At 41.0% G+C, this 12,541-nt stretch overlaps 1 protein-coding gene across 4 annotated transcripts; it reads left to right on the top strand.

Moving 5' to 3' along the window:
• Positions 1 to 646: 646 nt before the first annotated feature.
• On the top strand, positions 647 to 12,421 carry patz1 (POZ/BTB and AT hook containing zinc finger 1). Of its 4 annotated transcripts, XR_003832264.1 has the most exons (7): positions 647 to 2,195; positions 3,385 to 3,448; positions 3,567 to 3,738; positions 4,895 to 5,053; positions 7,945 to 8,145; positions 8,500 to 9,075; positions 10,550 to 12,421. XR_003832264.1 is itself a non-coding variant. In XM_029431197.1 (6 exons), the coding sequence occupies exons 1-6, from the start codon at positions 949 to 951 to the stop codon at positions 8,976 to 8,978; spliced, it is 2,322 nt and encodes a 773-aa protein (XP_029287057.1). In that variant the 5' UTR covers positions 647 to 948; the 3' UTR covers positions 8,979 to 12,421. The 4 variants fall into 4 exon arrangements, 3 of the variants coding, with proteins under 3 accessions (XP_029287057.1, XP_029287058.1, XP_029287059.1); XM_029431197.1 differs by having other exon boundaries at positions 8,500 to 12,421; XM_029431198.1 differs by lacking the exon at positions 7,945 to 8,145 and having other exon boundaries at positions 8,500 to 12,421.
• Positions 12,422 to 12,541: the final 120 nt, after the last annotated feature.

Raw genomic sequence — 12,541 nt, 5'->3', positions numbered from 1 at the left:
CTCTGAAGTTGTGATGGCCATTTTTTAAATATAATTTAACGTTTCATAGCCTAAACTATTAATTGTAAAAACTATCGGCAGATATCGATAATGAAAATAATCTATAGCTGTGGCACTACTCTAGCCCAAAGCAATGGACTGCAAAGCTTGTCACAGTGAAGTCTGTAATGTTCAGTGTTTGACTGTCAGGTGTTGATTCAGTTATTGTCCAGCCCGTGTACCACTGCGGGTTGTGGTATCAAATCATCTGCCCCATCCTTAAATGGGAGTGAACACATAATTGGTAACTGTATAATTATCTAAACTGTTAAGAACATTTAATTAGTCACTCTGGACCCAGTTCAAGAAAGCCAAATACTTATCAATAATCTCCAAACTCCTGATCAACTGAGATTATTTCTACAGATATTAGATATTAAATAATACTCGCCAGAATGTACGTCCAGTGACTTGTACAGTACAATCATGCTTGACATCCTTGCAGACTGCTCGTACAGAGGAAAGGGGTTTTTCTTTTCGTATTAGTGGCTTGTTGGGGGAGGGGTTTTATAAACTAGCAGGAAGAGACCTGCGTGTTACCGTTTTGACAAAGACGTGAGAGACCCCTGCGGTGCTGGGGCTCTACTCTAACTGACAGCCATTGTGAAGAGAACCATTTAAAAAAAAAACATACAAATTCAATATTAAACCAGAGAAATATTTTTCACAAACAAGAGCTACCCCCACCCCTCAAGAAACCAGGGTCAAAGTTCACAGGAAGCTGGGGGGCTGCCATTTTTCCCTGCTGCTACTGCTAACGTTTAACGTTAGATGCTAAAACGACGGGGAGGGGCGGTTGGTTTTGGATTTTGTAGCTAGCTGGTATCAACTGATCGAAATCGTTACACACAAATCCGCCATTTCTCCGACCGTTGTCGCTAACAACCATTGTTATTGGATGAATTCGGCATGGAGAAGGTAGCGGAGCCGTCTTGGACTTCTTCGTACACCTATCAGGTGAGCAAGCACAGTGCGGAGATGCTACACAACCTCAACGTTCAGAGGAAAGATGGAGGCAGGTTCTGCGATGTGATCCTACGCGTCGGCGAGGAGAGCTTCCCCGCACACAAAGCTGTGTTAGCCGCGTGCAGCGAGTATTTCGAGTCGGTCTTCAGCCGCCAGACGGAGCGCGACGGCGACACCAAGGAGCTGGAGATGCACACAATCAGCCCGAAAGTTTTTAAAGACGTTTTGGACTTCGCCTACACCTCCAGGATTGTGGTGCGACTGGAGTGCTTCCCGGAGTTGATGACAGCTGCCAAGTTTCTGCTGATGCGGTCCGTTATTGAGATATGTCAGGAGGTAATAAAACAGTCAAACGTACAAATCCTCGTCCCGACTTCACGGGGAGGAGACGCCAGCCTGTTCCAGGCCACGGCGGCCGCGGAGCTGGGTTTTCCGGTGGCGCAGCAGGATCTGGTAAACGGCACGGGGCTGCTGGTGAACGGCCAATGCTTTGCTAACAATGTACAGATGCTTGTGGATGGGAGTGAAGACAGAGACATCGTGTTGTTGGAAGACGGCGGCGAGTCGTCAATGCCAATGTTGGAGCCTGTCGAAGGACTGTCCGTTTCCCCATCAACGGATATACCGGGGAACACGTTTCAGCACGACGCTGGCTCCCCGGGGTCGAAAAGAAACCGGGGGAGACCAAAGAAAGCTGGTGGGGTTATGGAGGCTGTACACTTTAATCACAGCTCTCAGAAAGACAATGGGCTGTTTCCTTGCGGGACTTGCGGTAAAGCTTTTACAGAGGCTTCCCGGTTGAAGAACCACGAAGCGCAACACGGAGCCCACACCGGCGGTGTAAACAACGTCGGTGACAGTCTGTCAACAGCGGGCGGCATTTCTTTAATGTCTCAGTCTGGTCTGGAGGAAAACGGCGTGCAGTTACACGGAGGGCTGACTGTGGATAACGGCCGTAAACGAGAGAGGACCAGGCGGCATGTCGGCTGTGATATTTGTGGTAAAGTTTTCCGCGACGTTTACCACCTGAACCGACACAAGCTCTCCCATTCCGGGGAGAAGCCGTACGCATGCCATGTGTGCGGGCTCCGGTTCAAACGCAAGGACAGGATGTCATACCATGTGCGGTCCCATGACGGCTCAGTCGGCAAACCTTATGTGTGCCAAAGCTGTGGTAAAGGTTTTTCAAGGTGAGTTGAACTTTATTTATTCATGTCCTGTGTTAAACCCAGGACAGTGTGTTATTATGAGTACATGCAGCTCTGTGAATCTGCATATGACATGTGAGTACTCACAATCACAAAACTGTAAAACCACAGCTTTGCAAAAAAAGCAAAAACTGATGGAAGCTGTTGTCAGTCCTGCCGTCCAGGAAGCTGCTAATCAGCGTTTAAGATGTACACAGGCGCCTAGTCAGCTTCTTCATCCCCGGCAGCCTGATCTAGATCGGATGTCCAAAAGTAGTTTAGCTTTATAAGAAGTCATTTTTGTGAGTGGGTACCAGTTAACAGAGAGAGGTTAGTTTAAACCCTGAAGTGTGTAGGTGGGGGGCCGTATTGTCAGTCATTTTAAGACGCCACTTTCTGAAAACCCTGACAGACTCTTAAGTGTTGTCATACACAAACATTTTGGTTTCCGTTTTTAGAAAACTGCTGAACCTTTACAAAGTAACTTGCCATCTGAGTCGGTCTTTGGCTTCAGCCACACAAACGAGCGTCCCAGGCTCAGTGCTCCCAGGCCCTGCTGCAAACTCACTGTCACCACCTACTGATTTGGAGGTTAAAATACATGCAGATAATTCATGTAAAGAAGTCAAAAGTAGTTGCATGCTACCTGAAACAAAAATATGATGAGGGACAGGGTGTAGTGAAAAGATTTAAACACGTCGAGTCCCCTCTGGTTTGCTACATTCAAGAAAAATGTTACTACAGATTTTTTGGATTCTTTATTTCAGCACTTAAATGCTTTCTCGTGTGAATTAAGATTTCTCATTGACCTGCTTTTTTTATATCAATCATTATGTTGAGGAGCGCCTTGATTGGTTACAGCACATAACTACTACATCCCATAAATCCTAAATGAATAAATCCCTGATATCTAAAATATTACATTAGTTTATACTTATTTAATTCCATGTTGTATTGATGTACTAACTAAGCACTTGGGCAGAGGGTAGTTCATGCTTATGTTTTGGTTGCTGCGATTATGTAATTAAAACGGTTAAATAAAATGAGTTTCCCTCACAACAACATGTTCAGCTGTATTTTCTACAGGTTTAAAGAGGAATGCTAATGGTTAGAGACGGCATCTTTAGCTGTGTGGAAATATATTAGAAATTAGTCGAAGATGGACAACACAAATATTGTTTTTCCTTTCCAGACCAGACCACCTGAACGGACATATCAAACAGGTTCACACAACAGAGAGACCCCACAAGTGCCAGGTAACATGCAGCATCTATATATCAGAGTTTATATATTGTGTAAAAACCCACAGCTTGTGCTGGTTTCAAACCGTTGTATGTGAGAAAAGGTGTTAACGTGTTGATTTCTGTATTTCAGATTTGTAATGCCTCTTTTGCTACAAGAGATCGCCTCCGGTCACACCTTGCTTGCCATGAGGACAAAATCCCCTGCAAAGTTTGTGGCAAGTTCCTGCGAGCTGCCTACATGACGGACCACCTCAAGAAACACAGTGAAGGGTCGCATAACTACTGTGGCATTTGCAACAAAGGTAGTTATTTAAAATACCTTAGCATGCACCGCTACTCGTTCCTCGTGTCCTGACAAATATTCATTCATGGACATTCAGAGGATAGAAACATGCCGTAATCCAGTTTTGGTATTTGGCTGGCTCTGCTGTGTTTTCTTAGAGAAATAACGAAGGTGTCCTCTGTGTTGGCACCTCAACTGTGTATTTATCTTCTGCCCGGAAACAGGTGGAAGTATAAACACCCCTGACATTTGTCCAGGGTGTGTGTTGTCTTGCGCGACTTGATTTGATGATGCCTCTCAAATGCAATTTTTTTAAAATTGTGACTGTGTCTTTCAGGGATAGGTTGCATTGAGTTGGACACAACATTTATAATTCTTTGTTTGGTCTGTAGACAAGGTGAAATTCACATACTGAATGTGACAAATATGTCTGAAAGTTGGCTTTTACCCTGTACATACAGTCTTGGTGCTGCATGCTGAAAGCGAGTCCAATACCGTTGATAGTGGCCACCACACCAAGTCACCTCACAACCCTGGTGTCCTCCTGAACTTGGTTGCACTTGTGTAGCTTATTTCAACCTTTATCTATACAGAGAGGTCCAATTAAAGTGTTGTATCCTTTTTTTTGCATGAGTACGCTTTGTACACAAGACAATAAGAGCAAAGTTACATATACAAAAAAGATAAGATCATTGTTTTCTTCTTAAATAAAATGTTTTAATTCAAGACAGTCGAGAAAAGCGGAGTTAAAAGAAAATGGATAAATGGAGGTATCTTTTCATAGAAATGTTCTTCCTGAGGTGAGCTTGAGAGCAGCCTGCTTGTGTAACTGCAGATGCATCAAAGAGTGAAACAAGAATAAAAGTGAATAGTTCTTAAAGAACTTCTCTTTACAATGTGCATCACTCTTTGTTTGCTTTAGACATGATTTTTTTATTTTTGCCTCTCGCCGATTAGTCTAGTGATGCCCTTCATTGTTGAGAGATGCAATTTCGAAGAGATGAATATTCATTCAATTCGATTAATTGAATCATCTGTTTTCCAGAGTTATTCTGGTCAAACCAATTATTGTATCCGTTGGATCATTATCATCAAATATCCAGGGCGCCCCTCGTCATAGTCAAGGCCTCAAGTGTGTCAAACAACTGCCTTGTTCTTTGTTCTTCTGGTCCCAGGTTTCTCCACTGCCTCCTACCTTAAGGTGCATATAAAGACTCACCATGGCTCTCCACTGCCCCCCTCTGCCACAATGCACACCTTCCCTGAGCCAAGGGGGGAGCTGCAGATGCACAACGGCACCCCTTACCACATGGGACGCCAGTGCTCAGTGGAAGGCAAGCAGCCGCCCGCCCCATCCCAAACTTTCATGTTTCTGGCTTTCATTTGCTCTGTTGCTATTTGGAGAAACATGCTGCTGCATCTTTGGTGTATGTTTAAAACACAAGCATACAGCAACCTCTGCTGCCAAGCTTTGCGCTCAAACATTTTGTGCAATTTCATGTGCTGGTTGTCTTTCTGCTAGCTAACTGTCGATGTCTTTCCTTCAGAGTGGCAGTGTATACAGAACCTCTCTGTGGTAATTATGTAGAAGAAAAACCGCTTGAAGTATTCCACACCTCCCTATGAGGACTTTCCTCTAATTATTGTCTGAACTTCTTAAACTGCAGATTAAGTAGTATATGATTAGGCAGCTAGTCAGCCTCTGCAGTTTGCTGTACCTACCTTTGAGTAATGCATCTGTGACTACAGAATAAATGCAAGTCAGGAGGCAGACAAGTTGTTTACTCGCATACAGAAGTGAAACTACAGTGGAAAAAGTTGACCTTTTCTCTAGTTTGATACTATGTGCACATCAGTTACTAAAACAATACATTGTTAGAGTAAAGACTTTATTAGGATGGAAATTGGGAATACAATGCAGACAAATTACAAGTTCCTATTGTCACACAGTAATTGAACACATAGAAGTTGTCTAGACTTCACAGTTGACAGTTCTAACACATGAGCATGTAAGAATTTGCAGTACTGAGTCACTTTTTGTTTTATTTTATTATGTGTGTTTCTGTCCAGCATGGCCATGGCATCATATGGTGTCTGTTTCTGCTTGGCTGGCCCATCAGCAGTTGTTCAGTAATGCACAGTGCTGCATGAGTGTCCTGATGTGTGCTCCATTCATTTATCGGAACCTTTGAAGAACCAGTAGCATAGAGACAGTACACAGTGAACTGTGAGCCACAACCACAATTGACGATATGGAAGACTATATTTGCATCTGTTGATTGCACTTCCTGCAATTATAGGAATAAAACTCATAAGCGTAGAGCATTTGAAAAATATGCTGTTTGGCTAATTTCAAACTAAGGTTGCTTATCAAAAGTATTGATGAAGATGCTGCCTTCAGATCATTAAAATCTTTTTTTTTACCATCTTTTAAATTATATCATGGTATACATGTGGCTGCAGGTGCATTAACACGTCAAGATAATTGTCATTATCCTTTTTTTTTTGTTATTTAATTATTTTTTAACTAGTGATATTATCATTAAATCACTAGGAATTCATTAGCACCATATTTTGGAATGGTTTTGGAAATTAGCTTTAATTATATACACGTGTACAATACATCGGAAACTCTGTACCTTACAGATAAAAACAAATTAACCTTCTGGCCTAGCAGGCGAGAAGTAAGTAGAGACTTGAAAAGCGTTGTGACAAGATTCACATGTCACACTACGCAATGACCCACAGATTCACCAGATCCATTTGGTGTCTAAAGATTAGTCATTTTTGTATTTGTCCTTTGGGCAGCAATAGTGTTTTTGTTTGCTTGCTCAGGTTATGCAAGTTTTTCTTTTCGTTTTTTTTCTTTTGCTTCTTTCCAAGATGGTTACATTTAAGAATAGCATTGCTGAAGTTGAGGATTATTGGACTTGAATAATTAATTGTAGAGTCATTCTTTGGTGACCCTATATCCCAATTCCTTCCTGGTATGAGTGTAACTAAATGAGGAGACCTCTTGTTGCAGTAGTATAAATGTGTTTTTCTTCAGCACTGTGGACAACAGTTTATGTCACGTGGCAGATAGATATCATCTAAGCGGTTACTGAGAACTCACAAGACTTGGCAATGATTTTTGCTTTAATGATTTAATTCTGCGTGACAACTCATCAGATGCATGTTTAAGGTGAACATGGCCAGACGTGTGTGCTGTCACTATATTTACTGCAGCTTTCACTGTAGTCGTCATTTACTGTCATGTCTTCTGTGAGACAAACAAGTTGTGTGTGTGTGAACATTATACTTTGTTATACACCATATGGGCTTTCCTCAGTGATATTCTTTCATGTTAAAATAGGACACACTAATAACTAATAACTTTGATGATGGTCTGTGAGCCAGCACGCACTGTAGCAGGGCCTTGGCATTACATATAAGCCATATAGCATGCCAACATATTGTTGTTTTGTTTGGTGCATCTGATAAGATACAGCAATTTAATTATAATAACAAATGAGACACTGAATTGCTTAACTTAAGTGCCCATTTATTTAACCTTTGTTGTCTGCGTTGTCTCACTCTGTCTGCAGTTCACCTATTTGAAATCATAAAATGTATCAACTCAATAAATGTCCACAGGAAATTAATTTATTAATAAATCGAGTTTTAGTGCACTTAACAGCAGATAACATTATCTCATTGTTTCTGAGAGACCACGAAGATTTGTAAAACCATGTTAGTGTAGTGTGTGGTGTTGACTCAGTCAATAACTATAATGTAATAAATGATCAGCCTTGTGAGCGCAAACATCGTCCAATGCTGATTAACTCAAAATGGCAATTGGCTTTAGTCAGTCACGACCACTATTTCTAAAGACACCTGGTGTTTAACAAGTCAAAGTGTCCACTGTGAGAGAGGTTTGTTCCCAAATGACACAATTCATGTCATTTTATCTGACAAAAGTTAGTCATATGAAGGATTTGCATCCTACGTATTTTTCACAAATCTGAAAACTGTTTTAGTTCATTTCAATAATTATTTACATCACAAGTGACTTAGTTCAGGGATTTGGTATTTGCTGGAAGGGAAAAGAGGAAAACTGTCTAGTTTACTTTTTTTACAGACAGCATTTCAAGTCGTAGTGAAGGTAATTCTGTCCGTATGGTTTCCGCCGGTCTGTTATCTCTGCCCCCTCCCCTTCCTTTCTCCCTGGCCGGGTGTTGTGTAGACCTGTGCGCCAGTCGCCAGCTGCTTCTCACCTCGTCTGAGGCAGAGGGTCGCTTTCATGGGCTCTCTCTTCCCCAGCCTGGCCCTCCAGCCTTGGGCCTGCAGCCTGAGCTGCTCATGGGGAAGGCAGGTGGGGCTCCATATTTCTGGGATTGTCGCTCTGGCGGGGTGCCTGGCTTCCCTGTCCATGGGCCTGCTGCAGGTCAGTACAGTCTAGCAGGAGGGTGGGTGGGGGCATGGTGCTAGCGCTGCCCACTGGTTGGATGAGCACTGTTGTTTTGTACTATATTTTGTGATTAATCTGTAAGATTAATTGTCAAGATTTGTTCTACTTGTTCTTGGTGCTTTCTCACTAAAGCTGTCAAGTTAAATGTTTTAAGTTTTTGCAGGTGCCAACCAAATACTGGATTAAAGTTGTATTTGACAAAAACCTGTTATCAAATCCATTTGTCCTAATTCATTCATTCATTCATTCATTCCTTTCCTCCCATTTCCCTTTTTTCTCTCTCTCTCCGTCTCACTCTGTCCCTTCCTATCCATGCTGTGTTAACCACAGACGGGCAGGAAAACACTGGGAAGTGTCCTCATCTGGAATCAGAAGAATCAGATCCTTCATTTGGGGAATTGTCAAACGGCGACGAGCTTAAATCTCCCCACAAACCTGACGGGCCGGAGCTCGAGATGCCCTCTTTAGTCTGTAACGGAGCCTCTGCCGGGGCCTTGAGTTCTCCAGAAGGATCTAAAGCAAAGATGGACCCTGAGAAGAAGTTTACCTGCGGCATCTGCGGTCAGGCCTTCCGCACCAAGTCCTACCTCAACAAGCACCAGCACAGAGTTCACAAAGCCCAGAAGGCTCAGGGGGTTTCAGGGTCAGCCTTAAATGAGCTGGCCCCCTCCCTGACCTCTCCCTTCTCCCCTCAACAAAACATGTCCCTGCTTGAGTCTTTTGGCTTTCAGATAGTCCAGTCTGCTTTTGCCTCGTCACTGGTGGATGCTGAGGCAGGTCAAAGTGGAATCAACTTTGGAGGGAAGTGACATATTTGCTAAAGTTCCAGCAATGCCTCTCATTCTTAAGACAAAGCCGGGTTGCCCACAGAAGAGGCTCTGTATTTGGGAATAACTTTGCCTCAAGGTAACCGTTTCTGTTTGTTACGTCGCTGAATGTGTATCCAATATTTTTGTCACAGACTGCCATACGATTCCTACTTTTTCTACTTTTTCAGAGTATGAAAAGTGCGTGCACGGTGTATTAACTTTCTTTATAAAGAAACGACATGAAGGTTTTATTTCCTTTATCTGATGTGGAATCTGTTGAAGTAATTTTTGGTATTCTTACATTTGTTTTTGGCTTGTGTGTTATTGAGCTTTTCTTAGCTGCACAGACCTTTCTTGACATGAGATGAATTATTTACTGCAACCTTAAAACAAGTAATTACTTATTGTCTGTTCGCCCACTTTAACTGCTCTGATGTACCTGGTAAAACAACAATTGGCCATTACAATGATTTTAATGCTTCATATTCCTCATTCCCTTTAAAGGCTGTAAACAGATGTCTTTACCTCACATCAACCAGAGGGCTGAATTCTGTATTTATGTTGTTCTCTACTTTTCTTTAAGAAGGATTTTGTTTTTCTTAAGCGCAGAGATTTAAATTGTCCTCAATTTCGATAGCAAGGTTTTCTTTTGATCTATTAATTATTCCGATAAAAATTCCTAACAGACCCAAGGCATATTTCATGACACATTTATTGTAAGCAATTTTCAATCTTCATAAAGAAAGTATCAGTTTGCTGACCACTGAGGAGCACTGAAGGCTGTCAAGGACTTTAATGAATTACTATTGACAGGATCACAGTTAAAGCTGGAAATAAATTAGCTTTAAACTACGCGTTCGCACATTGACTCTCTTGCATTTCCTGCGTCGGTTTGTATTGTTGGTTGTGCGCGTCCTCAAAAAGGAATAGGTATCGTCTGCCTAAGAAGCACTTCTAAAACATGTATTGTTACAGCATCCACACAAAGCTCATATGATATTGAGGAGTGTTGTCATTCACCATTAACCTGAGCGGTTGTTAATCGAGAGCAGAGTAGGTACACTAGAGCGAGTGCTAAAAGGGATTTAAGATCTAAATGAAGCAAATCTACTGGCAGCTCATTTAGATATCATTTTTTAATTTAAATGTTAAAATGCAGAAGTAAGGAAAGGAAAGCCATTATTACTATGATCTATACTGAATGCAGGAAAACTTTTGAAAATTAATTTCCAACATTTCTTTTTACCTGTAAAATGTGTCTTGAAACTTGCCCTGAGCTTGTTAGGAATGAGCTTCGTATCCCCCCCCCCCCTACAATGACACTGTTTCCAGGCCATGTTTATCGGGTATTAAATTAGCGATGTTCATTAAACGGGGACCAAGGTCAGGTATATTTTCAGTATATATTTTGAAAAATGTAGATTATATTTTATTAACTTATTCATGCCCCAGTTTTGTGTACAGTTTTTTTAAATTGTCAAACAAAAATCTTGTGATTTGCTCGTTTTGATAATTGTTCACTCTAAATTATGTTTTGTGTGTGTGTGTGTGTGTGTGTGTGTGTGTGTCAGCTAGTGGGGTCAAAAGGTGTCACACCCTGATCCTCCAGCATCTGGACCGACCAAACGTAATGCTACTTTTATAGAGTCGAGTAATTACACTCACTTTATTTCCCCAGTGTTTCTTCCTCTTCATCACATGCACTTCTTTTATTGCCCACCCACCTCCTGTCAGATTTGCTTGTGCTGTTAGTAGATGACATGTCTTGTGTTTGCACTAATGGCTAGATTAAGGCGCAAGCTATCCATCAGTGTCTTGCAGTGAAAATGTAATTTAATTTTTTTAATCCAAAATGTTGAACAGAGACATCCCTGTGATGAGGACAGACTTAATTGGACGGTTCCTCAAATCAAATCACAATGGGATCCTCACATCCACTTTCTCTGCTTTGCATTGTTTCATTTGAAATCTCGCTCTTTTCCAAATGACAACATTTCTACGCCTCTGAATTAGCTTTGCATCCTCAAAAGGATGTTACTGATTAGAAGAAGTCATATATGGGCATCAATTCCCTGTAAATACAGATTAATTTTGGCTAAAACAATCAAAATTGCAAACGTAGACCCTTTTCACAGTCGTGGCATACTTCCTCTGTATATACTGAAACACAAAACAAGCAATCGCTGTCAGAAAATTGGCGTCAAAACTCCGTTGGCATGTGTGAGAAGAGATCTACAATTAAATAATAAGATTCAAGAATAACATGCTATCATCTTGTATCTTATTAATGATCTTTCTCATAGTTCTTTGGTTTTTTTTGTGTTGTAAAATCTGTATCATGATGCAATCAAACCCAGAACAGTGAAGGGCCTAGCAGTGTGTGTGTGTGTGTGTGTGTGTGTGTGTGTGTGTGTGTGTGTGTGTGTGTGTGTGTTTAAAGGAGAGTGTATACGTGTGTCTGTTTCTGTGTTTCCTGCTTTCCGTTGAATTATTATTTGTGTGTAATTTAGTCTGTTGAATTCAGTACATTCCTATATTATTTATGGTTTTGTTGTGATTGTAACAAGTGTATATACCATTCATATACACATTCTATAAATAAATATATATATAAATATATATATGAACCAACCAATATGATCAGTGTTTGTCAATGGTGGTCCTGTACATATATAGATTTTGTTTTTCTTGTCCATGTGGAGGGATGTTAAGTTATGGCCATTTGATTGAAAGTGTAAACTGCATGTTCTGGCATGCGAGCTGAGCTGGGGACTGAATGTCGATCACTGGTTGGTGGCAGTAAAGGTTTCACTGTCACTCTGCTCTGGTAGCGCTCACACTGCCAGCTGCACGATTCACGTCTTTGACCAAGTTTTGTTTCTCCTTTTTTGATCCACTCTGCACTAGTATTTACTCCTTTAAAAGGTGATAAGGGTTGTTTTTGTTATTGATTATTTGAAAACAAGTGGAAGATGCTGTAAGGAAATAATGTTCCTTTTTGTTTGTGTTTCTCACTGGGATGTATGATTTAGTTTCACTCATGTTGGTACTCAAGTGTAAAAGGTGTTTTCGTTGAGTATTTATGTTTTTGCTTTCTGCTTTTAGTCTGTTGCAAAGTGCCTTCCAAATACTGATTGTGCACAGCAGTGGATTAAAAAAGGTCCTCTTTTCTAAAAGGTTAAGAATTGTACAGAGTGACTTGCATTGACACTTTTGTATAAAAACACACAGAAAATGTACAATATGTTAACTTGGTATTTTATCATCGTACTCAACAAGATTGCTCTTAAGACATGTGAGCTACATGATTTGTTATTACGTCTTTGGACATATTTCAATATAAGCATACTTTTCTATAGATATTTGTTTTTGTACTCTGTTATTGAATCTCATCTCTCTTGTTGGTACAGAGATGAGCATCAAATAAATTGCAATTGAAAAAGCTCCTTACTTTTTTCTTGTAAGTAGACCAATCCATCCGGGACAAAGAGATGAATTTTACAACTGCTCCGCTACAGCAGGGGGCGCTGCGCTTCCGTGTTGATGGTGAAACTGTCAGACAT

Source organism: Cottoperca gobio, chromosome 5 (assembly GCF_900634415.1).
Source record: "Cottoperca gobio chromosome 5, fCotGob3.1, whole genome shotgun sequence".
NCBI classification, from domain to species: Eukaryota; Metazoa; Chordata; class Actinopteri; order Perciformes; family Bovichtidae; genus Cottoperca; species Cottoperca gobio.
The sequence above is the reverse complement of the archived record's forward strand: the minus strand, read 5'-3'. Positions and strand labels throughout refer to the sequence as shown.

Bases quoted from the DNA above. Each gene is read 5' to 3' on its own strand.
- patz1 (XM_029431197.1), top strand. From the start codon at position 949: ATGGAGAAGGTAGCGGAGCCGTCTTGGACTTCTTCGTACACCTATCAG. The intron at 3,449-3,566 runs GTAACATGCAGC...TCTGTATTTCAG, and splicing joins AGAGACCCCACAAGTGCCAG to ATTTGTAATGCCTCTTTTGC. The intron at 3,739-4,894 runs GTAGTTATTTAA...TTCTGGTCCCAG, and splicing joins CTGTGGCATTTGCAACAAAG to GTTTCTCCACTGCCTCCTAC.